The sequence below is a fragment of the Dromiciops gliroides genome, chromosome 5 (genome assembly GCF_019393635.1).
Source record: "Dromiciops gliroides isolate mDroGli1 chromosome 5, mDroGli1.pri, whole genome shotgun sequence".
NCBI classification, from domain to species: Eukaryota; Metazoa; Chordata; class Mammalia; order Microbiotheria; family Microbiotheriidae; genus Dromiciops; species Dromiciops gliroides.
Genome location: NC_057865.1, coordinates 93378222 through 93406158, shown reverse-complemented (window position 1 = coordinate 93406158; position 27937 = coordinate 93378222). Strand labels below are relative to the sequence as shown.

Sequence of the window (27937 nt, the reverse complement as noted above, 5' to 3'; positions counted from 1 at the left end):
GAAATTGGCACATAACTCTGGACTATAATTATTGATGTCCTTGGTATTTTCAAGAACTCTCTGTGCCATACAAAGACTTCCCTTTCCTGGAGAGGGACCATAAGCAGAAGCCTTGGGCTGTCAGGGCAGTGGCAGTAAGGAACTAGATGCAGGGATAGGAGGGGAAAAAGAACAGAAAGGAGGATACAGAAGGTAGAAATGGCTGATCTCATTGTGTTTTGTGGTCAAATTTAACACATTTGAGATCCATAATTTTTTCATCAAGTCATCCAATGGACTTTGCTTCTCTTTCTCTTCAGCAGTTTTGTATTGAAAGCACAGTATGGAATCTTATGTTTTTTAATGAGCTTCTTAAGGATGCTTATTGTCTGAATTCTCCACATAATCACTCAGACTCCCACCCCCTAAATCTTCTTTCCTTGTAAATAGGAAAACCATTTCTTATAGGGCTTATTAAGACCCTTTTCACATCTCTGAAGATGTTCCTGTCCTCTTCTGTGTAACAGCCCAATTGAATCACCATTATTAGAATGCAGAAGCTCCTTTCCCACTTCTTTATCAAGTCTCGGTTCATCAAGATGGGAGGAGTATCCACAACGACCAGTGTCCATCTTTCCCAAGTCCGGCTACTTTTCTGTACTGTCTCAGTTACAGGTTTTGGTGACAGTTTGGAAGAAATACATTTTTCTCAAGGATACTATTTCCTGTTGCACTCTTCCCAGCTCCACTTTTCCCCACAAGAATAATATTCAGACAATCTGTTGGAGAAAATAATATTTAAAAAAATGATGGATTATTGACTGAAAGTGTATCTTGGAATAATATTCTATAGAACAATATATAGTTCTTTCTATGATTTTACCAACTCCTATATTACTGTAAAATTTCAACAGGATTTCCACACAGTACCAGACATTAAATATACTACAAATCTCTAATCATCAAAGTAATTTGCTATTGCATAAGAAATAACGAGGCTGATTGGTAGAATAGCTTAGATATGCAAGATACAGAAGTAAGTAAGCATACTAACCTAGGGTTTAATAAATCCAATGATACCAACTATTCAGGCAATAATTTGGTGTTAGACAAAAACTATTGGTAAAACTTTAAAGTAGTCTGGCAGAAAACTAGTATAAACCAACATCTCTCATCCTACATCAAGATAAAACTGAAAATGATACATGCTTTAGACATAAAGAGGGATATAAGCAAATCAGCGGACTATGGAGGGAATATTTGTTAATCTTTAGAAAGAGTTAACAACAAAAGAAGAGTTAGAGAGGTTCATAGGATGTACAATAAATAATTTGATTATATAAAGTTAAAGATTTTGGCAGAAACAAAACCAATACAACTAGAATTAACAGGAAAAGCAGGAGAATGGAGAGAAAAATCTTTGCAGACAGTTTCTTTGATCAAGATTTCATTTCTTTTTTTAATCTTTTCTCCTTTATTTTTTAATCACAAAAGCATTTTATTATTATCCAGTACATGTCACGATAGTTTCAAACATTTGTTTTTATAAGATTTCTAGTTTCAAATTTTTCTACCTTCCTTCTTTCCCTTCCTCCTCCCCAAAACAGCAAGCAATCTGATATAGGTGATAGATGTACAGTCACATTAAACATATTTCTGCATTAGACATGTTGTGAATTAAGAATCAGAACAAAAGTGAAAAACCTCAAAAAAAGCAAACAAAAAAAGTAGAAATTGCATGGTTCAATCTGCATCCAAATTCCACAAGCTTTTTTTTCTGGATGTGGAGAGCATTTTCCATCATGAGTCCCTTTGGAATAAATTTGGAACATGGTATTGCTAAGAAGAGTTAAGTCTATCATAGTTTGATTATCAAACAATGTTGTTGATACTGTGTACAATGTTTTCCAAGGTTCTGCTCATTTCACTCAGCATCAATTCATGTAAGTCTTTCCAAGTTTTTTCTGAAATCTGCCTGCTTATCATTTCTTACAGCGTAATAATATTCCTTTACATTCATATACCAGAACTTGTTTAGTCAATCGATGGCGTCCCCCCCAATTTCCAATTCTTTGCCACCATGAAAAGTGCAGCTATAAGTATTTTTGTACATGTGAGTCCTTTTTGCTTTTTATGATCTCTTTGGGAACTAGACCTAATAGTGTTATTGCTTGATCAAAGGGGTATGCACAGCATTATAGTCCTTTGGATATAGTTCCAAACTGCTCTCCAGAATGGTTGAATCAGTTCACAATTCCACTGACAATGCATTAGTGTTCCAATTTTTTCCACAGCTTCTCCAACATTTATTATTGACTTTTTTTTTCCATATTAGCCAATCTGATGTGTGTGAGGTGGTACCTCAGAGTTGTTTTAATTTGCATTTCTCTAATCAATAGTGATTTAGAGCATTTTTCCATATGTCAGCAGATAGCTTTGATTTCTTCATCTGAAAAGTGCCTGTTCATATCCTTTGACCATTTCTCAATTGGAGAATCCATTTCTAAAGATATATAGAGAACTGAGTGAAATTTATAAAAACAAGAGCCCTTTTCCAATTGAGAAATGGTGAAAGCTAGGAAAAAGCAGTTTTCATAGGACAAATCTTAGGTATCAATAGCCACATGAAAATATGCTATGAGTCATTAATAATTAAAGAAATAAAAATTAAAACAACTCTGGGGTTCCACCTATTTGATTGGCTAAGATGATAAAAAACAGGAAAATGACATATGTAGCAGGCTATGCATGAAATCGGGTACAATAACCACTAGTGATTGTGCCTAGGTAACAGTAAATCATTTTGATGATTGGGCTTGCTGATTTACACATACAAGCTAGCGAACAAGAGTGACCAGAAAACTGAGGATCTAAGCTCAAGAAACAGAAATACAGAAAGTAGGGGCAATTCTACAAGAATTGAATAAAGTGGTGTTTTTCTTACATTTCTTTGATTTTTTTTTAATACTGCAACTTTTTTTTTAATTAGGTATTTATTTAGAATTTTCCCCAAGTTACATGTAAAAAAACAAATTTTTTTACATTCATTTTTAAAAATTTTGTGTTCTAAATTTTCTTGCTCCCTCCCTCCTCACCCCTCCCTAAGAAATCAAGTAAATCAATATAAGTTATACATGTGTAGTCACACAAAACTCTTCACATTAAGTTGTGAAAGAAAACAGACACAATAACTTTAGAAAGAGGAACTAACAAATAAAATTATAATTCAATCTGTATTCAGATACCATCAGTTCTTTCTCTGTTGATGGTTTGCACTTTTCATACATCCTTCTGATAGCATCCTGCTCATCATTTCTTTCACATTAGTATTGCTAACTATAATACACCCCATCCTATTCCTACCCTTGATATTTACTATATTTTCTATTTCACCCTATCCTCCTCAAAAGTGTTTTGCTTTTTACTGTGCCCTCCCTCAATCTGCCCTCCCTTCCTTTGCCTCTCTCCCCCCTTAGCCTCTTCCCCTCCCACTTTTTGTCAGGGCAAAATATATTCCCATACCCACTTGAGTGTGCATGTTATTCCGTCTTTGAGCCAATTTTGATGAGAAATAAGGTTCACGTCATTCCCTTGCAACCTCCCCCACTTCCCCTCCAATCCATAAGCTTTTTCTTGTTTCTTTGATGTGTTACTTTCCCATATTCCACCTCTCCCTTTCTTCCAATGCATTCCTTTACCCCTTAACTTTATTTTAAGATGTCATCATGGGTCCAGCTAGGTGACACAGAGGACACAGCACCATCCCTGGACCCAGGAGGCCACTGAGCTCAAATCTGCTCCCAGACATAAGCCACCCCACCCTGCATGTTCCTCAAAAGGCAAGGATATCAAAAAATAAATGCTTTACAGATATCATCCTTCTTATTCAATTCACACCTGTGCCCTCTGTCTAAGTATATTACTTTCAGTGCCCTAATACTGAGAAACTTCTTAAGAGTTAGAAGTATTATCTTCCCATGTAGGAATGTAAACAGTTTAACCTTTTAATATCCTCATGCTTTCTTTTTCCTGTTTACCTTTTTATGCTTCTCCAGGGTCTTGTATTTGAAAGTCAAATTTCTATTCAGTTCAGGTCTTTTCATCATGAATGCCTGAAAAGTCTTCTTTTTCACTGAAGTCCCATTTTTCCCCTGAAAGATGATACTCAGTTTTGCTGGGTAGGTGATTTTGGTTGTAATTCTAGTTCCTTTGACTTCTGGAATATCATATTCCATAGATTCCCATCCTTTAATATAGAAACTGCTAGATCTTGTGTTATCCTAACTGTAGCTCCACAGTATTTGAATTCTTATTTTCTAACTGTTTGGAATATTCATTCTTGACCTGGGATCTCTGGAATTTGGCTATAATATTCCTGGAAGTTTTCCTTTTGGGATCTTTTTCTAGAAGTGTTTGGTGGATTCTTTCAATTTCTATTTACCTTCTGCTTCTAGAATATCAGGCCAATTTTCCTGACAATTTCTTGAAGATGATGCCTAAGCTACTTTTTTGGTCATTGTTTTCAGGTAGTTCAATGACTTTAAATTATCTCCCCTGGAATTACTTTCCAGGTAGCTGAATTTTCCAAGGAGATATTTCACATTATCCTGTATTTCATTATTTATTTGGATTTGGCTTATTGTGTCTTGATTTCTTATAAAGTGATTAGCTTCTATTAGCTCTATCTTTATTCTTAAGCAATGATTTTCATCAGAGAGCTTCTGTGCCTTCTTTATACATTTGGCCAAGTTTGCTTTTCAAGCTGTTGACTTTTTTCATGACCCTCTTGCATCACTCTCATTTCTCTTTCCATTTTTCCTCTACCTCTCCGAATTTTTCCCTCTGTCTCTCTTCTTTATCTTCAAAGTCCTTTCTGAGTGGCTCTATGGCCTGAGACCAATTCATATTTTTCTTGGAAACTTTGGATGCAGGAGCTTTGACTTTGTTGTTTTCTTCTGAGGGTGTATTATTGATCTACCTTGTTGCCAAATAAATTTTTGATGGTCTGCTGCTTTCTCTGCCTACTTATCTTTCTGGCCTAGTTTTTTGGCTTTAACTCCTTCTTACAATGGAGGCCCTGCTTCCAGGATGTACTGTCTCAGAGCCAGGGGTCCCAGGGAATACGATTTATATGAGAGGCTTAATTCTCAGCCCACCTGGCCTGTAAGTAACCATGGGCCCACTAACTCTTTAACCTTGGAAGCAGAAATCTAATTGAAATCTGATTCTCTATGATCAGAAGTTTGGTGTGCCTGTGCCCCCCCCCCCATTGGGGGTTTGCTTCCTGGTTCAGAATATGGGTGCTCCACCTTAGCTCTAGCAGAGACCACAGATATTTCCCCCAGGGCCAACCACTGGACCCCCTCGACAGTCCTGAAGCCAAGTTTTCTAAAGTAGTTGCTGACACTAATGGTTTCCTGAGGCTATGGAGGTATGGCCTGCCTTGCCCTGTGCTCCTCTCTCAGGCCAGTTCTACAGACCTTCCCTGTCCCCCTTTTAAGAAGCCTTTGGCTGGAAAATGGTTTTCTGTCTCTTCTTTTGTGGTTTCTGCTGCTCCAAGAATTATCTTATGGCATTATTCATTTTTTATTTTTTTAAACATTTACTTTTTATTTTCCATTTTACATGTAAGGGTAGTTTTCAACATTCATTTTCATAAGATTTAGAGTTCTAAATTTTTCTCCCTCCCTCCCTCCCTTTCCTCCCCCCTCCACGATATCACGATCAGGTTATATATGTACAATCCACAAGTGTTCTTTTTATCAGTTCCTTCTATAGAGGTGCATAGTAAGCTTCCTCATTAGTTCCTTGGGATTGTCTTGGATCATTGCACTGCTGAGAGTAGTTAAGTCATTCACAATTACTCACTGAATAATACTGCTGTCACTATGCACAATGTCCTCCCAGCTCTGCTCACTTCACTATACATCGATGTTCATTAGTTTTTCAAGGTTTTTGGGGGATCATCCTGTTTGTCATTTCCTGTAGCACAAGTCCATTCCACTACAATCATATAACACAGCTTTTTCCATCATTCCTCAATTGATGGACATTCCTTGATTCTCAATTCATAGCCTCCACCAAGAGTTGCTATAAATATTTTTTGTACCATTTCCCCCCTTTTCTCTTTTTCATGATTACTATTGTTAACTGTTTCCCTTCTATCCTATTCCCTTCCCCATGATATTTATTCTATTATCCATCTTCTTTCATCCTATCACTCTTCAAAGGATTTGCTTCTGTCTGTCCCCTCCCCCACTCATGCCCTTCCTTCTTTTTCCCCTCTGTCTTTATCCCTTTCCCTCCTATTTTTCTGCAGGGTTATAGAGATTACTCCACCCAATTGAGTGTGTACATTATTCCCTCCTTGAGCCAATTCTAATGAGATTGAGGTCTTTGGGCCAATTTTGATGAGTGTTAGGCTCATTTGCTGCCCAGATTAAATAGATTACTCCACCCACTTGGGTGTGTCTATTAGTCCCTCCTTGAGGCAGCTCTGATGAGTTTAAGATATTTGAGCCTTTTCCTGATGAGTGTAAAATTCATGTACTGCCCTGCTCCCCTCCCATCTCTTCCCCTACTCCATAAGCCTTTTCCTGTAAATTTCATGTAGGATTTCACTTCTGCCCTTCCCTCTCCCCCATTGAATTCCTTCACCCCTCAATTTAACCTAAAGATGTTATCATCTAGCTAAGTGACACATTGGACAAATTATCACCCTGGACCCAGGGGGATCCCAGCCAAAACCTGGCCTCAGACACAAGATAGTCGCCCACTGTATGACTCCAGATATGTCCACCAGCTCCAATTTTTTTTTTATGGTTCTCTAGGGTCTTGTATTTGAAAGTCAAATTTGCCATTCAGTTCAGGTCTTTTCATCACAAATATCTGAAAGTCTTCTTTTTCATTAAAGTCTCATTTTTTCCACTGAAAGATATGCTGAGTTTTGGCTGGGTAGGTGATTCTTGGTTTTAATCCCATTTCCTTTGTCCCTTTGGAATATCATATTCCATGCCCTCCAGTCCTTTAATGTAGAAGCTGCTAGATCTTGTGCTATCCTGACTGGGGCTCCACAGTACTTGAATTCTTTCAGGCAGCTTGCAATATTTTCTCCTTGACCTGAGGGCTCTGGAATTTGGCTATAATATTCCTAGGAGTTTTCTTTTTGGGATCTCTTTCTGGAGGTGATTGGTGGATTCTTTCAATTTCTATTTTAGCTTCTTCTTCTAGAATTTCAGGGCAATTTTCCCTGAGAATATCTTGGAAGATGGTGTCTAAGCTCTTTCCTTGATCATGGTTTTGAGGTAGACCAATAATTTTCAAATTATCTCTCCTAGACCTATATTCCAAGTTGGCAGATTTTCCCAGAAGATATTTCACATTGCCCTCTATTTTTTATTCATTTGGATTTGCTTTATTGTGTCTCAGTTTCTCATAAAGTCACTGGCTTCCATTTGTTCAATCCTCATTCTTAGGCAATTATTTTCATCAGAGAGCTTTTGTACCTCCTTTCCATTTGGCCAATTTGAATTTTCAAGCTGTTGACTTTTTTCTCATGTCTTTCCTGCATCACCCTCATTTCTCTTTCCATTTTTCCTGTACCTCTCTAACTTTATCTTCAAAGTCCTTTTTGAGCTCCTCTATGGCCTGAGACCAAATTCATATTTTCTTGGAAGATATAGGGGCCCTGATGTTGACATCTTCCTCTGAGGGTGCCCCTTGGTCTTCCTTGTTACTGAAGAAACTTTCTATGGTCCTCACCTTTCTCTGTTGGCTCATCTTGTCTTTCTTTTACTAGACTTTTAGCTCCTTAAAGTGGGTCACTGTTTCCAGGCTGCAGTATCCCAAGCTTAAGAAGTCCCAGGTGGTATGATTTAAGGAGAATCAGGTTCTTCCCTTGCTGGGCTGTTTCCTGGTCCTAGATGACCCCAGACCAACTTGCCAATCAACCAGCTTTGTGTTGTTGTGGTTGTTAGCTATGACAAGCCTGTGCCCCTCCCCAACCTGAGCCACTTATACTCGAGCCTACCACCTGGTTCTCGGTAGGGGTGTAAAATCCAAGTTCTGCCTTAGCACCAGCATAGACCCCTGTATTCTCTCCCCTGCCCAGGGCTCATCCCACTCACCAGACTGTGAGCTTAGTTCCAGACAACACTGGTGCTTCAGCTGATTCAGAGGCTCTGGGGGTCTCCTTCTCTGGTGAGGACTTCCTGAGACTGGATCTGTGTCAGGGAGACTGTGGGGTTGGGCCTGACTCCTGTATCAGCACAGAAGCTCCTTCCTTCTGACCTTCCAAGCCGTTTGTGTTTAGAAGATGATTTCAGCACATTCTTCTGTGAGTTTTGCTACTCCAGGCATTTTCCTATGACCTTATTTGGATGTTTTTTGGAGCGATTGTGTCATGAGTTCGAGAGCTCACTGCCTTTCCTTAGCCACCTTTATGGCATTATTTTGAAGGTATGTGGATGCACAGTGTCAGGAGCTCCAAGGGTCATAGCCTTTCCTCTGCCATCTTGGCTCTGCCCCATCTCTTACATTTCTAAGGAGCATTATGTTTCTTTTCTAGAAAAGAAAGTGAAAAGACTGTAGCAAAGCCAGTTTACTTACCTAGCTAACAAGCAAAACAATGCACAACTTAAAATAATGAAAGATATACTTGATATCTGAATAATAAAATAGGTTGGAACCTAATTTTTAGGACATCTCACATCAAATAATATCTAAACTTCAAATGGATATATAATTTAGATGCAACAAGTAATATCATAAACAAATTAGAGGAACAAGGAGGAGATAGCATTCACAAGTTTGGATATGGGAAGAATTCTTGACTAAAAAGGCATAGAAAGGATCTAAAAAGTTATAATAAATAATTTCAAAAACACAAAATTAATCACATATTGTACAAAAAAATTAAAACCAGTGGAGTTAAAATTAGAAGGGAAGTAGTTAACTGGGGGAAAATTTTTGTAGCGTTTTCCTCTGATAAAACTCTGGCATCCAGGATATAAGGGAAATTGATTCAAATACATAAGAATGGGGGCAGCTAGGTGGTGCAGTGGATAGAGCACTGGCCCTGGAATCAGGAGGACCTGAGTTCAAATCCAGCCTCAGACACTTAGCTGTGTGACCCTGGGCAAGTCACTTAACCCCAAATGCCATATATATATATAAAATATATATATATATAAATATATATAATTTATATATATAAAATTTTTATATATATATAAAATGCCAAATGCCATATATGTATATAAATGCCAAATGCCATATATATATATATATATATATATATATATATATATATATATATATATATATAAGAACAAATGCTATGTCCCAATAGATAGCTATTTAATGGATATGAAAAAACTACTCACAGAGGGATGTAATTATCAAGAGCCATAGGGGGAGAAATGCTACAAATTACTAATAAGAGAAATATAAATTAAAGAACTCTGAGTTTCTTTCTCATTCCTCAGGCTTGGCAACAATGAAAATGGCAATTGTTTAAGGGGATTGGGGAAGATAGACAGAGTAATGTACTATTGATGGAATTTTGAAATTGGCTAGCCATCCTCAAGAATGATTAGAAATGATAACCCAAGAGTCACTAAACTTCAACCCAGTAATACCTCTACAAGGCACAACAAAATCTTTCCTATGTGTGGAGTTTGCTATCCTACATCTCATAAAATGGACCACTCAGAGCCAGGAATTTAAACAAAACCTTTTGCCTAAAATCATTCCAATAATCTCAGGTAGAAAGAATTCTCATAATAATTTTTAAATGATGTAGTTCGTAGGATAAAAACAAGTGAAAACCTGTGGGAAAGTTTAAAAAAGCAATCATTAAGGATATTGCATGTGGATGTATCTCAGGAGCTCCCTGCCAAAGTGTCAAAATCACTTTTATGTTCCTTTGGTCCAAAGGGCCCACAGCTGGATCCCAGATCAATTCCTATGGGGAAAATGTTAACCCTAACTTCCCCAGGTATTCACCGTAGTTTTTTTGCTTGCAAGAATACTGGCTCATGGAGCAGAGCCAAGATGGTGGAAGAAAGGCAGTTACTTGCCTGAGCTCTCCCCAAGACCCCTCCCAATAACTTCAAATAATGTCATAAGACAATTCCTGGAGCAACAGAACCCATAAAAAAGACAGGGTGAGATAATTTTCCAGCCAAAGATAATTTAGGAAAGGTCTCTTGTACCAGGGTGAGAGTAGAGCACAGCCCAGCTTAGGCCATGCTAGTGAAGACTCAGACCCAGCCCCAACAAACCAGGAGCAGGCCTTGGTAGCCTTTGAATCAACAGCAGTAGCAACTGCTTCTGGAACTAAGCCCACAGATGGTAAGGAGGTTGAACAATTGGCCAGAAGATGACAGGTATCTCTTTTTGGTAGCACTGAGGCAGGACTCTGTTGTTTTGCCCATACTACCAGCCAGGTCACAGTGTTGAGTGGCCATCCCAGGCCGGGGAGGAGCACACATACACTGGAGCTTGTGACCACAGTGGAGTGGGACTCTTCATAGCTCCAGGGCAGAAAAGCAGGTCTGTGGTTTCTTGCAGACCAGAGCACAAGCCACTAGAGTAGTAAACATACCTCTCCTTAAATCATGCTACTTTGGAAGAACTAAAAACTTACAAATCCCTAAAAGTATCTCTGAAAATAGGACACCAGAGCAAAATGACAAATGTTGTAGGGAATATGGGGGGAAATGAGACATTAATGCACTGTTGGTGGAGTTGTGAACTGATTCAAACATTCTGTAGAGCAATTTGGAGGTCTGACCAAGGGGGCTATGGAACCATGCATACTCTTTGACCTAAAAGTGCCACTACTAGGTCAGTATCCAAAAAGAGATAAAAAACAAAAAGTTAAAGGACCTATATGTCCAAGGAATATTTAAGGCAGCCCTTTTCTGGTGCAAAGAATTCAAAATTAAGGAGATGTCCACTGATTGGGGGATGGCTAAACAAATTGTGGGATGGGATTATGATGGAACACTGTTGTGCTTTAGGAAATGATGAGCAGGATACCCTCAGGAAAACCTGGAGAGACTTACATAAGCTGATGCAAAGTGAAATATACTGTATACAAAGTAACAGCAATGTTGTAGGATGATCGGTTGTGAATGACTTGGCTCTTCTCAGCAATGCAGCGGTCCAGTGTAACTCTAAAAGACTTCTGATGAGGAATGCAATCCATCTCTAAAGGAAGAGCTGATGGTGTCTGAGTGCAGATTGAAGCATAACTTTCTTTAGTTTATTTTCTTAAGTATTTTTATCTGTTTTCTTTCACAACCTGACTAATATGGAAATGTTTTGCATGACTACACATGTATAACTTATATTGAATTGTTTGTATTTTTAAGGGGGTGGGAGGGAGGAAGAAAATTTGGAACACAAAGTTTTAAAAAATGGACATTGAAAATTGTTTTTACATGTAATTAGGAAAAATAAAATTCTAGATATTACCAAAAAAAACAGCCAAAAAAAAGTACTAACATGTTGTGGGACTTTGAGAGTTAACTCACTCCTCTCCAATGTCCATCTTACAACACTGTAACACAGGCAATCCTCTTGCAGGTTCAAGCTAATTTTCTCTGAATCTGTATACCAAAATTTTCTCCAATGTATCCCTGCCCTTGGAAAATCCAAATAGAATTTCTAATTCAGTTCTCACTAGTACAAGCAGGTTATCTTAAAGAAAATATACTTTAAAACACCCTCAAAGAAGTGTGGGGTACCTAAAAAGGAATTGAGCACTTAGAGTTAATTACTCAGGCTTTCTAGGTTGGCAGGCAACCTTTATCCTACAGATCTGCAGTCCACAAGAAACTCAGACAAAATGTTTGGACTCAGGTCATATTAAGGAAAGTATTCTAGGTTCTCTTTATTTGTTTTTTTGGTTTGTTTGTTTGTTTTGTTTTTTTGTGGGGCAATGAGGCTTAAGTGACTTGCCCAGGGTCACACAGCTAGTAAGTGTCAAGTGTCTGAGGCCAGATTTGAACTCAGGTCCTCCTGAATCCAGGGCTGGTGCTTTATCCACTGCACCACCTAGCTGCCCCTCTAGGTTCTCTTTAAAAGTCAAAAGAAAAATATGAGCATTTCTGAGCTATCATCATAATAGGATTTAGGTAAACTTCTAGACATTAATATTATAGGGACATAAATTCATTTTCCTTCTATCAGCAATGATACTTATGCTTTCTACAATCATATAATACATATTGGTAATAAACATTCAAACATACAAAAGTTTGGCAAAGAAATTTATGTTGAATCTACAAAACTGACTTGTGCAATGGTGACCTCAAAGAGAAGAGGGGGGAATCTTAAAAACAATGGTCTATAAATAATAACAAAAGTCCTGAGCAGAGAATCTCTTTAGTTATTCCCCATGAAGTCAAAGGGCCCCATGTTTTATTTCAGAAAAGGTGCCACGTGCAGCACATATAGTTTCTGGAGCTACTCTCCCAATTCCCTACTTGCACTGGCAGGCTGGGGTTCTAGAGTAAGGCTGCTATTTATCCCCTCATCATCTAGGGGTAGCCCTGATAGATTGAGGCTTCTGATCTCTAGGCCTGAATCAAGGCATAAGTAGGTAGGCATATAGACTGTGACTACATTGAGCCAAGGGTTGTATGTAGTCATCTATTGTTAGAACATGGGTAGCATGTTCTAGGTCCTGTAGCATCAAGGACTTTGTCCACGGCATTTTTAAGAGTTTTAAGGGGATACATTATCAGATCCCTAAAGCTTCTTTTCATCAGTAGAAGTTGGAAATGTCCCTAGAAGGTCAACTGAGAACTTGAAGTGACATCAGAGATTTGAGAAAACTTTACAGAGCATTTTCTCTGAACTTAAAGCCTCTCTCACTCAACCAGGAAGATGTAACCTGCACGGATATCTGTCAACAAACAAAGCTCTTTTGGGAGGGAAGAAACCAACTTAGGTGATTGTATTAAAGTGACAGTGACCATTCTCCAAACAAGCCCACCTATTTCTATACTTATACTACATGTCTTGCTAATTTAAGGACAAGAAAGAAGGGTCTATGTGTAGAAAAAGGTGGGGAAGTGCAAAGGTGATACCTTTTACCCAACTCTACACATATTCACCTACTTATTTGGTAAAGTGTTTGGGTTGTCCTGATATGAGAGAGTAGAGTATTTGGGAAGTGGGGTAATTTATTGGGAATGGTTCCATAGAAGATCTGGAAACAAATTGGGAAGAGCTTCATAGAACAAACAGATCCCTACAATGGTATAGAAACCAAAGCCCATCTTCACACACATGCACATAGACATGAAAACACATTGAGAATACAATCTGAATTTAAAATTAAAAAAAAACAAACCTCTCTTAGTTTACCAGGAATTAGTGGTGGTATTCTTCCCTTTCCTCTCTCCATCTCAATACAAAACATAAATAATGCCTACAAAAACCAGAAATGTCAACTTTTATTAAGAACATGCACTTCACAGAACAGGGTGAAATGACCTCATTAGACCACATTGTCTCATGAGTTGAATCATAAACTTTCACTGTCTATGAGTTAATAGGGATTTGGCATTCCACTTTCCTCATCATCATACTCTGAATATGATTGGCACAAGATAGATTGAATTCTGAGACGTTTTGTAAAGTTATTTAATAGAAGAGGTGATATGGTATAGTAAAAAGAGCACTGGACATGAGATCTGAAGAGTCCCAGGTTCTCCCTGATACTGGCAACTTTTATGACAATGTGAAAAACCAGTTCTTCTGAGTTGCGGTTTTCTCACCTGTAAAATAGGACTAATAACTGCAATATGATTGCAGAGATTTGGTTTGGGAAAGGCTAGTCATCATAATGACTAGTAACATGCAGTCAATGATATAGAATTATGACAATTTCAATGAACAGGCCAGGAGAGAGAATGGATTGTTATGAAGCAGAAAACCTATGGGAATTTTCATTTTAGGATTAAGAAACAAATATAACAGGATTGCATCTCCTTCCTCCAAAAATACCATTTGATTACGATGCATAGCAAGTCTTTTTGTGGTGGCTAAGAATTGGAGATCAAAGGAACACCCGTCAATTGGGGAATGGCTAAACAAGCTGTGGTATATGATGGTGATGAAATACTATTGTACTATAAGAAATGATAAGCAGGATTATTTCAGAAAGACCTGGAAAGATTTTTAGGACTTGATGTATATTAAAGTGAGCAGAATGAAGAGATGGTTGTGTACAGAGCAACATTGTTTGATGAAGAACTGTGAAAGACTTAACTCTTCTCAGAAATACAATGATCTAAGACATTCCCAAAGGATTAATAATGAAACATACTATCCACCTTCAAAGAAAGAACTGATATTGATGGAACACAGACAGAAACATGCTATTTTTCACATTCTTTCATTTTTTTCTTTTATTCAAGCTTTCTTGTACTAAATGAGTAATATGGTAATGTTTTACATAATTGTACATGTATAACCCAAATCTGATTGCTCCCCACCTCAAAGGGGGGGAGGAGAATGTGGAAGGAAAGATAAAAATTGAACTCAAAACTATAAATAAAAATGTTTATTACTTAAAAAAATATGAATAGCAAGGACATAATGGCCAATGTGAAACGGGCAAGTAAGTGGTATAGTGGGGAGAGTGTCAGACTTGGAGAGAAGTCTTGAATCCAAATCCAGATTCAGACACTTACTTACCCTGTGGTTGTAAGGAAGGCACTTTGATTCTTAGACTGGTTCCTTTTAGGTTAAATGTTGATAATAATAGTATCTATCTTACAGTGTTTTTATGAGGATCAAATCAAATAACATGATTTGTATGTAACTATGTGTTTGTAAGTAACATTATGTATAGTGTTTTGCAAACACTAAAGTCCTACAAAAATATTAGCCATTAGCTATCATATGGGCCTTTATAAAGATAACAGTTGAAATGCAAATAAGAGCCAACACACAGAGAATCTATTCCCTTTCTAGAGAAGAAGGGGTGAAGAAATATTGAAACGCTACTACAAGCTTGACTTTTGTTCCTTTTTTCCTACTCTGCATCTTAGAGGGAAAATTTCCAGTTCAGAAAATGTTAGAATTTCCTATTCTGGATTTATACAATAAAATAATCTTTCCCTTTTTTTCATATTAAAATATTAGTTATAAAAGAATAGGATAGTTCTTATGACCAAAGGTTTGCAAATGGCTTCATCCTTGAAGACATGAGTAGTAGGATGTGCATGTGATGTTTGAATATTCATCAATAATCAACAGAGAAAGAAGGTGGGAAGGTAGCAGAAAGCAGAAGGTACATTTACCAAGTTCCTTAATCTTTAAATAGAAGTCTCATAAAGTCAAAAACTATTTTAAAGATTTTCCGGATTTCTCTAAGGAATTCAGTATGATTCACAACCTCATCTCTGGCATCTCTTTGCTTATTTGCATAGAAAGTTTCCTTACTTGCAAAATCCCTATACATTTTTTCTTCTCTTTCTTTCTGCTCCAGATTATTCTTTAAGTACCTCATGTCATCTTCATATTTATGACTTATTTCCTCTTTTATTCTTTCCAGGTCTTGCCTATAGGATCTTCTCAATGCTTCAGTTTTTTGCTGAATCTTCTCCTCAGCAAGTTGATACATCTCATTTGTGTAGCAAGAGTCTCCATTCCTCTGTACCACTTGCTCAACCAAGCTCAGGAGCTCTGTTACCTGGGCCTCCTGTTCCCTTCCAGTTGCCCGGTTGTTGAATGCACAGTACCTTCCATCAAACTGGTCTATCAGGTCTTTCAAAGCTCCATCTGTAGTTTCACATAAGTATTGATTCAAATCAGTACCTTCTAAATCATCCTTCCGGGTGAATAAAAGGATGACATATTTCTTGGCTTTGGAACCAAAAATTCCCAGGATCTTCTTTACTGCATCTTGCTCCTCCTTGGTGTAACGACTAAGTGGGACCACCAGGATGATGGCATGAGGCCCAGGGGAGGACATAATGAGGCAGCGATTGATTTCCCTTGAAGTGTCCACATCAGACACATCAGTGTCAAAAATTCCAGGAGTATCCACAACTACGATTTCTTTCTCATTCCACAATCTGCTTCTTTTCATACTGCTCTTGGTCACTGACTTTGGTGCTAGTCTTGACTCAAATACTCTTTCCCCAAGGATGCTGTTTCCTGTTGCACTTTTCCCAGCTCCTGTTTTACCCACCAGGACAAATCTCAGTTGCTTTTTGCTGGGCTCTTGGTTTCCATCACCTGAGATGTGGATAATGAGAGTGACATGGTTAAGCTCTACCTTCAGCTGTAATCTTTTCAATTCCCCTTCCAATCTTGTCTAGGCTGGTCTCTGCTCTTGGCTTCAGTCCCAGAGTCACACACCCATTGGCATTAGGTCCTTCAGTAGTAAGAAGCTGTAACTCTCTGACTCAGAAATATATTAACTTTACTGATGGCTGGCACTTAATATGACCTCTTTTATTGTCTGCCCATCCTGTAGCCCTCAAATACTTCTAGAACTAAGCTTATTTATTTTCTCAACCCTTCTTGTCTTTAATTCAGTTTAACAATACCTTTATTGAGTGGTTACAATGTGCAAGTCACTGCACTGAGCCTGAAGAGAGTTCTAAATAATACACAGACCATGTTGTCAATGAACTTACATGTTTTTCTCCTCTGCCCTTATTTTTATTTCCATTCCTAACACCATACTTCAGACCTGGATTACTATAGTATTCCTATAAATGGTGTCTAATATCTCTTAATCCACAGAGACAGAGTGGTGCCATGGAAAAAGTCCTGGAATGGGAATCAGAGGACCTGGGTTCTAAAGCTGGCTTTGCTTCTTCTTCTTCTTCTTCTTCTTCTTCTTCTTCTTCTTCTTCTTCTTCTTCTTCTTCTTCTTCTTCTTCTTCTTCTTCTTCTTCTTCTTCTTTTTTTGGTGAGGCAATTGGGGTTAAGTGACTTGCCCAAGGTCACACAGCTAGTAAGTGTCAAGTGTCTGAGGCCAGATTTGAACTCAGGTTCTCCTGACTCCAGGGTCGGTGCTCTGTCCTCCGAGCCACCTAGCTACCCCTGACTTTGCTTCTTATTACCTGTGTAATCTTAGGAAAGCAACCTCACTTATTCGAGCACTGATTTCCTCATATGTAAAATGAGGAGGTTGGATTAGATGACTCAGGGCCCTTCCACCTCTCAGATTCATCTTTCTAAAACACCATATTGATCATATCACTTCCATCTTCCACACCCTTCAGTGGCTTCTCAGGATACTTTATCATATGGACTAAATACTCAACACTCTAACCTCACATTCTAGGCTCTCCACAGTCCAGCCCCCCTTTACTTTCATAATCTTATAACCCACTCCCTTTTTTTCCTTTTAAAAATATTTTATTTGTAATCTATGCACTAGAACAATAATTTATGGAATAGAACAAGCATTTCCACAAAATAAAAAAAAAGATTCCTCTTCAAATATACAATAAAATTATCATGTAAATTTTTCCCTCCCTCCTACCCTAAAGATGGCTACCATTATCCACAAACATGTATACATATATGTGCGTATATGTCTATACACATATTTATGTATATTTATATGTGTGTGTACAATTATTCTATACATACTTCTATTTATCAGTTCTTTCTCTGGAAGGAGATAGCATCTTTCTTCATATGTCTTATAATTCATTTGGTTATTTATGATAATAAAAATAAGTTATTTGGTCAAAATTGTACTTAAAACAATATTGCTATTACTGTATACAATGTTCTGGTTCTGTTCATTTCATTCTTCATTATTTCATGCACTTGTTTCAATGGTTTTCTAAGATCATTGAGCTGATCATTCTTATAGGATGGTAGCATTGTATGTCCACCATATACCACAACTTGTTCAGTCATTTGCCAATGAATGGGCATCCATGCAATTTCCACTTCTTTTCTACCACAAAGAAAGTACCTACATTTTAGCATTTTAGAATATATAGGCTCTTTTTCTTTTTCCCTAATCATCTTTGGAAATTGACCTAGTAGTGAGATAGTCAGTTCAAAGGGTATAGATAGTTTAGTTAGTCCCATCTGGAGTGAACAATGTAGAAAACTGGGACACTAATTCATTATTAGTTGAATTGTGAACTGATCTAACCATGATCAATCTGGAATTATGCCCAAAGATTATTAAACTAACTATGCCCTTTGACCTAGTAATACCACTATTAAGTCTATTCCCAAAGATCATTAGGGGGAAAAGGGGAAAGCAACAAATGTTGGAGAGGATATGGAAGAATTGAAACCTACCCTTCATGGATTATATCTCTATGTCACTCTAGTGGGTTTCTTCACTTTTTGCAAGACTCACTGTAAGCATTCTCATTGCTGAGCCTTTGTTCACTCCACATAAGGAATGTCAGATTGTTCTTTACTTGTCTAGAACTTTGACCTCTTTCAGGGTTTTATCCTACCTTGAAGTCTTCACTAATGACCCCAGCCGCTAGATGTTTATTTTTTTTCTGTTTTGAATTTTATTTTCCAAATTACATGTAAAAAATTTTGACATCAATTTTTTAAAACTGTGTTCCGACTTCTCTTCCTCCCTCCCTTCCCACTCTCCCACCCCCAAGAACTTAACCTCTAGATGTTTAAAGCAATTGGAGTTAAGTGACTTGCTCAGGGTCACACAGCTAGTAAGTGTCTGAGATCAGATGTGAAATCCAGTCCTCCCAAATTCAGGGCCAGTGCTCTATTCATTACACTACCTAGCTGCCCCTTCACAGGTAATAATGGGAGTTGGAGGGTAGCACACAAGGCAATCTAATTAGGTAGAAGGGGTGGGTGATCCCATTGCCTTAGCCTAACACTGTTAACATTTCCACTGCCCTTCTTTCCCCTCAGGGATGGACACGAGTGGAGAACTGAGGCATGGGGTTATGTATGAGGGAAGGTTGCCCTCTGAATGTCAGCAGTTGACCCAGTCTAGTTATACCCTTGCCCTCAAACAACCAGGGAACATTTTCCCACAAAGGATTTATTGGTCACAGTATCAGCCACATTCTTATTTCTGCTCTCCACATCATACTACACAAGCCCAGCATCCTGTCAGAATGAATGGATAGGTTAGACACAGAGTAGCAACCCCAGATGTCCTGGTTAAGGCCAACCTTGTCCAGCAGAGCCCATTATAGGGTGGAGGAAGTGTGGTAAAATAATGGAATTTGGCAGACGCCAGCTAGGAATGATTAGATATGGACCACACCTGGCCTGCCCTGAGTGACGTATGCTGCTGATGTCAGCAGGGGAACCATTCTCCACAGGCAGTTTGAAGGACCTCCCTTTTGGGGGAGAGATAGTAAACATTCACTGAGGGGAGCTCTGTCTTTTCTGGTCGGGTGAGTTTCTGGGGGCGGACAAGACAGGTTTTTCCTGGCAGTTTTGTTCTGTGGGCCTTGGCTGCACAGCTGTCTCCCATTGAAAGTATGGACCTCAGGTGGTGAGTTAATAAAACAAGCCCGGCTCTTTGAATTAGCTGAGCTGGATGCGAGTTTGGGGATTGTATAGGCTTTTGTTAGAGTTAGGGGGATTATCCATTTTTCTTTTTCTCTATTCCCTTGTCCTTGACTTTACTAATTTCACTTTTGCTGTGTAATTTATTCCCATTAATAAAACCTGATTCATTTGTGGAAAAGATGCTGGTAAGCTACTTTCTTATTGGCCTGGGAGAAGTATCTAAAAAGGCAGTTCAGAGGGGAGGATGTTTTGGACCTAAAGGTCCCTCATTATTTTCTGAACCCCAATATTACAGCAAGCCACCCAATTAACTCTCCACATATTAAATTTGACCCCTACAGAAGTAAAGAGACTCTTACTCCCTCCTTTCCTGTTAGTTGTTGTGACATCTAGGGAACTGGGTAAACATACAGGAGGAAAGAAAAGAATGAATTAAAGAAAGAAGGAGGGAGTATAGAGGAAGAGCAAGAAAGAAGAGAAACTGAGAGAAGGCCAGGCAAATGGAGAATGCTGCTCAGAGAAGCTTTTGCCTACTTAGAAAAAGACCAAAAGCCCTGTAGGCAAAGGAAAATGAGAAGCTCATCTGATCTCAGTCATCTCCCCCTCCAACTCTGTCCAGGGAATCCTGTGGGTCTGCTCACCATGGCTTGTCTCCTCACTCATGTTGCCAAAAACTTGTCCACCATAAGCTTCTGCCATTGGAGTGTGCAACTTCTGTAGAAAAAAAAATAACTGAAGTCATTGTCAATTGTGTTGAAGTGAAAAGAGACTCTAATTCAGGGTCAGGAGATGTTGGTTCTGGTCCACATCCCTGCCTTTAACTGGCCTGATGAACTTGGCCAAATCACTTGCCTTCCCTGGGTCCTGAACTGGAGATGGGGGGTGGAGGGTTAGGGGTGATCATTAGCATAAAGATAAATTTAACTGGCCTGGAAATGCATGAAGGGGCATACTCCATATATCATAGGAGAGGTAGGTTAGGGCCAGGTAGCAAAAGGCTTTATATGCTAAACAGAGGGTTTCATATTTGATTGCTGAGGCAGTAGGGAGCCAACAGTGGTTACTGAGTAAGGGAGTGACCTAATCAGACCTATGCTTTAGGGAAATCAATTTGACAACAGGATGGAAGATGGATTGGAGAAGGGAGAGATTACAATGAGGGAGACTAAGTAGCAGAGATTAGATGCACAGTTTGGGGTTATGGTTCTCTTAGCCTGATAATTTATAGTCCTCTCTCCAAATGTTTCCCAAGGGAGCCACTTGTTCTTTGCCTTCCCCCACCCCTGTTGTAATGACACCAACCAAGGGCAGCCACTTCTAAAAAAGACCACAAGTGCTTCACCAGCCATGACCCATCTGGTCTCCTCCCTTATGGCACAACAGCCTGTAGCTACCAGCTGACATTCAGCCACCTCCTCCAGACCATGTCCTGGTCTCCTTCCATTCTCTCATCTGCACCTGCCCAAGGGTTGGGGTTTGCCTACCAAGAGCTTCTGCTGAGCTTCTGGGCTGCCCTGAGTGCCCTGCCTCTGGTGCCCCCTGCCCCCAATCTAGGAGGGCTTAACTGAGATTTGAAAACCCTCAGTACTTTGACTCTTTGTTGTGTTATGCAAAATTTAATAATCTAGATATAAATGAAATGGTTGATGAATATTTAGACCATCTGTATTTGATGGAACTGCCTTATTATCCAAAAAAATTTTATGAAACCTTAGATTAATGAGATCAAAGTGAACCCAGATAATATACAAATGAGTGTCAAGCAAACCCCAGAGTCATTTGGGTGTTATATATCATTTTTCTCTCCAAATGTCTCAGAGTGTATAGCTGGCAGATAAGACCCTAGCTACTGATTCTTTCCCCAGGATAATTGGTAGATTTTATGGCTCTCTAACAAATACCTTTGTCTACTGGAGCCATCCTTGTAAAAACATCTTTGACAACCCCTTTTGTATCTCTCATCATATTGTTTGTTTTCAAATTTGAGCTATCATACTTATTTGTACTTCATATACTCTTGTTATATTGTCTGCTTTCAAGTTAAACTGTTAAACTCATTTGTATCATGCTAATAGATCTGATAATATCCTGTACTAATGAGCCTGGAAAACCAAAAAGTTAATCTGGATCTGATTGATTTGCCAATAAAGACCTAACCTGATGTCTGTAACCAGTGAGCAGAGAAAGTTTATATACCTTTATTTATAAAAGTCTTTAAACTCTTTCTTTGGAAAGATTCTCTGCATGTACGTGCCTGCTTGTTCTTGGGACAAATAAACTAGTGCTGTGTTTTTCTAATTGCTCTCTGATCTGTTCTGTGAATTTCTTGCTGTCTTTTCTGTAGAAAATAGTTATGAAAATAATTTTGTCCTATGTGACCCTGGGCAAGTCACTTAACCCCGAATGCCTTGCCAAAAAAATAGTAGAAAATAATTTTGTCACAGTTGAAATCTCTATCAAAGGAAAGAATTCTGGTCTTAATTTGTCTGGAACTTCCCATCATTATTATTGTCATCATCATCATCATCATCGATGTTGTTATTATTGTTATTAATTATTTATACATGATCAGTAGTTTTCATTAGCTTAGAGAATTCCTGTTGAGGAAACTCCTTCTACCAGTGCAAGTCAGTACCTGCTTTGCAACATGTAAACTGTAGAAATTTTCCTGAGGTACTGAGAAGGTAAGTGACTTCCCTAGGGTCACGTGATCAGTATATGCTAGAAATTGGTCTTGTATCTTTCTACCAAAATTTCTTCTCTCCTTGTTCCCTTGTACCCCATCTCTGAGGCAAGCTCTCTACCCACTATTCCACACTGTCTTTCATTTCCCTCTTTTGGGTGAGGCTAAATATAAAATGACACTCATTGCTTATAGATAATGCAGTGTTCTAAGACCAAAACCCTCAGACTTGTGATGAGTAACTTAAGTTTGTTCAACTTTAGTAACTTTGAAGAAAGTACGAGATTATGAATCTAACCTTTCTATAATTTTTATGGCTTGAGAGGAATATAAAGAATTGGAATATGCAAAAGAATTATTTCTCTGTCACTCTGACATAATTTTGTCGATAAGGAGGTTTCTTACAGTCCTAATTGATGTTCAGGAATTCTTTGAGGCCTGAACCTATGCTTGAGCATAATAATAAAACAGACTTTTACCTATATAATTTCTGCAATGGAGTAAATACACATTTGGCAGTCATAAACCATAACAGAAAATCAGAGAGGAAAGATTTCTCCCATAACACATCATGATCCTATTAAAACTTTGGGAATTTCAGTAGGTTTCTAATGCCCATGTTTTGATTTTGGCCTTTTCGAGAGTAAAGTTTTATGAGTTTGCAAAATTAACCTAACTGACTCCAAGTTTAAACCTTACTTGACCTTGGGGTATGCCAGTCTGCAGGAAATGGCAATCTGTAAATAAGTCTTGGGTATTCATACTTAGACTTGGGGAAAAGCCGAGTTGACATAAAACTCATTCCTTCATACTGTGAAATATTTTTACTGACGAGCCTAATTTGGGGGGCTAATCTGACTGGGGTACTTAATCTGGGACTTGTGATTGACTGGCTATCTGACTGCGTTTAATTTAATATGGGCCATTTATAAAGTTCCACCATACTGTCCACTCCCAAATTGATAAGCAAAATATTAAGAAATGTCTTAACTAAATAATCAAAGCAGAGTTTATTTATGAGATACTATTGAAAATTAAGAATACAGAGAAATATAATGTACAACCTGACTGTGTTGCAGTGCTTCTCTTTCCACTGTGTCTCTTTGGAACTTCTTTAATACAATAAGGGCCTTAGCTGCCACTTGCCTTAGGGCACTCAGGTACTTTATTCTAACTCTGAACTCCTTTCACTTTGTAAATCCCCCTGCTTCTAACTTTCCTCTCCTTACTGCCACTGCTGAACCCCTGTGTTTCTTTCTCAAGGACCTTCTGTCTGTCTGCTCTGTCAGTCTGCCCTCTGCCGCCTTTGCCGCCCCTCTAATCTTGTCTGCCTCCCTTAATCTTGTCCGCCGGCCTTTCCTCCTTGCCCCTAGTCCTGCCTTGCTGTTCGGCTCGTCCCCCCTTCAGTCACTCCATCTTGTCCGTCTGAACCGCTCTGTCCTTGTCTGCCCCCCTGAGTCCAACCCCCAGGTCTATATATACCTTTTCTTCTCTCTACTCAAATCTCGGGGCTTCCTGCGCCCCCACACAGACGAGGCTAATCTGCCAGCCAGGGCTGCAGCTGGGGGCAGGGGGGGGGGGGCTGTGCTCGAGCCTCACGCGCCCCAGCACAAGCCCCAGCACAGGCCACACCAGAGCCCAGCATCACTCAGATACCTCTGCTCAGGGTGGAGGGAGCTGGGGGCTTCTTCCCCCCAGCTGTCTGACCCAGCGCCTTGCACAGCCCACAGGGCTTTCTGGCTCAGCTAAAGCAGAGTGGGGGGGGGCACCAGCCCCTCCCACACAGAAGAGACCCTGAGGGCCTAAGGCTTTTCAATCTCTGCCCAAAGGTAGGGTCCCCAAATCAAAATAAATTTCCACAGTACATATATCAAACAATATTTTTATTTTTTGTCCTTATGTGAACGATGTTTACTCCTGTTTATAAAAGCTATGGCAGTTTATAATCAGTGCTCCTTACTTCATTGCTGTGCTAATAAATGATCTTTGCCTTATTTCCTGAGTTTGCCTAACTGGCCAAGAAAAGATCCAAACCAAGATTCTTCTTGTCAACCTGAAATAAAGAGGGCTACCAGAAGAGCAAAAACTAGGGTCTTTCATTGAGGCAAGGGAATTGCAATTCAGGGCCCCAGGCAGGACCAAAGTACTAGGGTGTCCAAGAGGGTCAGATATGGCAGGATTTAAATACATTTCAACAGGAAGGGTTGCCGCATGGAAGGCATAGCCTGATAAACAGCAAAGGGGAGTTTCACAAGACTGGCCCCAGCCAACTTGTACCTACTTCAACCATAGAGTCAGGAATAGGTAGCCTCTCTGATCATTCAAAACTCTTGAAAATGAATACAACGATATTGGATTAAAAACTTACCTGAATGTACAAAGATCACTTTCTAATTTAGTTGTGAGTAATTTTATATTCTTGCATGGTGCTACTAGCTATCAGAGTACATCTACCAATTATTTCGTCTTGGGGGAAAAAACAATAATGACTGAGTCAGAAATCCTTACTTCCATTCCTAGCCTCACTCACTAGCTGTGTGATCTAAGAAATGTAACTAGCTTCTTACTGTCTACCCTTCTCCACACTGTTCAAATGGAAGACAAGGAGAAAAGAAATAAATAAAGGAATCTTTAAATTTTAAACATATCTGCCCATAATGTAGGCATTATTACATATTGCCCTTACTGAATCCAAATATGTTATCTCTGAAGTATGTGGTCAATTTTTAAATGTGTTAAAATAGCCTGCTGTTTTTCAGCATAAGTTAAAAATATTTTCCTTGGATTGAAATCTTTTGGCTAGAGGCCATGGGTAACCAAGGAAGGCTGGTTACTAAGAAAACCTCCGTTGCTAAGAAGCCATTATATGCACATTTGAAATCATAAAATCCCTTCTTTCTTTTGGGAAAAGTGTTATTTCCTTCTTTATTAAGAGAGTAGAAAATCATTCATTTTCAAAAAATGGTTTGGGGGTTCACAGAGAGCAGCAGCAATGTTCTTTGGGCTGAAGGCAGCATTAAGGGACATCCAGTCCAGTCCCATGCAGCCAAATAGATTACATTCATGTGGCATTTTTCAGTTTTTGTCTAAAAGATAGAAAGAACAAAGTAGGTGTGACATCTGATTCTTCCTTTACAAATTTACAGATCCACATAAAAGGAGAGATTTTAAAAAGACAATAGTTGTTCACTCTCTAGAAGCCCCTGGCCTGTGGCAATCCCTGGGAAACTCTGGGACCCCTACCCTGTTCTGACTAGCAATTTCTAATTTTCCCATATGCCCAAGGTAAATTCCTGGGAATCTCTGCTATGATAGGTGGTTTCTAACTGCCCCTGTTCCAGGAGAGAGATATTACCAAAGACACTTATGCAACCTCTCCCTTACTGAAGTTCACTTATTCTGTTGATTCTACAGGAGATTCTGACTAGGGGATAAGGTCAGTGGGCAGACTTTGTTAGCCAGAAGCGGCCTAAAACTAAACTATGAAGGGGCCCCCAGGCCTTGTTTTCTTTTTCTTTTCTTTCTTTTTTTTTTTTAGTGAGGCAATTGGGGTTAAGTGACTTGCCCAGGGTCACACAGCTAGTAAGTGTTAAGTGTCTGAAGCCGGATTTGAACTCAGGTCCTCCTGACTCCAGGGCCGGTGTTCTATCCACTGCGCCACCTAGCTGCCCCAGGCCTTGTTTTCTTGAGTTGCCCTATTTTCCAGAGATGAAGCCTCCCCACCCCCCAACTAACATAACAGTGATCTTTTGCAACTGAACTCTATTCAACTTTCTGTACCCTTCAAGCCAAGCCTGGCTCTGGCCAGTCTGCCCAGACTGATAAACTGTGCAGCTGGGGCCCTTTCAAATAAGCAGAAGATTTTTCCCTCCATGATCCAATGATGCCATGCCCTCCTTCTCTCTTCCCCCTCCCCTCTCTATCTATCTATCTCCCTTCCTGGAGGAGGAGAATGTAGCAAGAGGCCACCAAGAGAAAGCAGTGCTTACCCCAAAGAAATTAATATCGAATTGGGAGATGGATATTCAGGACAGGTATTTAAGGCAGGAAAGGTAAGGGGAGACACTTTTGAGAAACGGAGGCTTGTCTTTCACTACAGCACTGAGGACGCCACCTTCTCTGATTAAGGGCTAGGCTGGCTGCCCATTTGGGGCTCATGCTTTTGTCTATGATCCCTGTTCCTTTATTAGTGACCCAAACTGTAACTCAGTAACATCCCTGACCTGACTCTAGGCAGGAGATTGGTTTGTTCCTTCCTTCAGATTTGCTGATCGAGTGCTGGTTTCCTCTTCTCTCACCCACCTCCCCTCAAGAGCAGACCTCACTCATATTTGGGAAAGTGTGAAAGGACAATCATTAACCTGAGAAGTCTCCTCTAGGAGCCAACCCTGGGGCTCTTGGAGGGAGTGAGAAATGAGCCATCACACACGTACTTCACCCTGAATCAGCAGGAGCCAAAGCTAAGGTTTTAAGCAAGCAGAGAAATAAAGCACACTAAGAAGGGCAGGTCTGTTCCCTGGACAGAGCAGGGAGCCCACCCTCTGGAAGAGGTGCCACCAATCCCTCACCTGGCCAATTTGGGCACTGTGGCCTTACCAGAATGAGCAGCCTGCTGCCTCCTCCTCACAGAACCGAGCTTTGGGGTCAGTGTTGTGTGTAGTGTGCCTGGGTGGGTATAAATAGCTGGAAGCACATGGAAATTTCAAGTTGTCTGCCCATTTGCTGACACTAGGGAGATAAAGAGAAAGAGATGTCTCAGGTTACCTGACTGGGAATGCTCCTGCCTGCTGAGCCTCTTTGATCCAAAAGGATCCCTGAGCTGAGGAACCAGAAGAAAGAGATTTTTACTGAGCACAAAACACTCCTCTGGACTAACATACAGCTAACTCTTACTTATTAGATCTATGGATTAACTAGACCTTTGCTCACTCTCTGTCTTTCTCTGTTTCCCTTGATACTTAACCTCCCTTTGGACCATTTTTCTCCTTGTTCACCTGGCCATGATTTTCAAGCTCCTCCTTCCCCTCCTAAACTCTTCCGATAAGTGAGCTTTCCCCTTTCTCTTGCCCTGTAAGCTACACTGCCCCTTTAAGGCTCTTTTCACATGATGAAAATTTAAGTTAAGGTATTTTTGCGTAAAGAAGAGATTTAAAACAACTCTTGAAGGACATAAGATGTTGCTTCTGTTGCAGACATACCTGTTGATGCCTAAATGAGTAGAAAAAGAATTTCTGAAAAGCAAAAGCAAAACTAGTAAAACCACTTTCCTAGAGCCAGACTGCCAAATTTCCTGAGGGATACTTCCTCTGTGCTGCAGCATCAGGCCATTACTTTCATCTCTTCTTCCTTGTGTACTTCTTCTCCCCTTTAGGCACTAGTGAATGAAGCCACAATTCTATTCAACTGCTTGACATCAATTAGCTTTATATAAAGGGATATTTACTTTGAAGATTTTTTTTTCTTTTGGGTTTTTGTTGTTGTTGGTGGTGGTGGTTTGTGGAGTTTTTTGGGTGGGGCAATGAAGATTAAGTGACTTGCCCAAGATCACACAGCTAGTAAGTGTCAAGTGTCTGAGGTCAAATTTGAATTCAGGTCCTCCTGAATCCAGGGCTGGTGCTTTAACCACTGCACTGAAGATTTGAAAAGAACAGAAAAATAAACACTTCCGCCATCACCTCAGGTACATACTCTCCCCTATGACTCCTTGGCCTCTGGGAAGACAGTGGGTTCACACAACTAATAAACTCTCCGCAGTCAAAATAT

The 27937-nt window shown here is 39.5% G+C and overlaps 1 protein-coding gene across 6 annotated transcripts; it reads right to left on the bottom strand.

Annotated features, from left to right (window-relative positions):
* Nucleotides 1–372: 372 nt before the first annotated feature.
* Nucleotides 373–26847, bottom strand: LOC122727431 (GTPase IMAP family member 4-like). Of its 6 annotated transcripts, none has more exons than XR_006353140.1 (4): nt 26771–26836; nt 20133–20205; nt 13346–13423; nt 373–758 (listed from the first exon to the last, which is right to left on the bottom strand). XR_006353140.1 is itself a non-coding variant. In XM_043964960.1 (3 exons), exons 2-3 carry the CDS (start codon nt 20188–20190, stop codon nt 15311–15313), a joined length of 990 nt encoding a protein of 329 aa, XP_043820895.1. In that variant the 5' UTR covers nt 20191–20205; nt 26771–26847; the 3' UTR covers nt 14388–15310. The 6 variants fall into 6 exon arrangements, 2 of the variants coding, with proteins under 2 accessions (XP_043820895.1, XP_043820896.1); XR_006353142.1 differs by having other exon boundaries at nt 26743–26810; XR_006353141.1 differs by lacking the exon at nt 373–758 and adding an exon at nt 8336–8541.
* Between the last annotated feature and the right edge of the window lie 1090 nt (nt 26848–27937).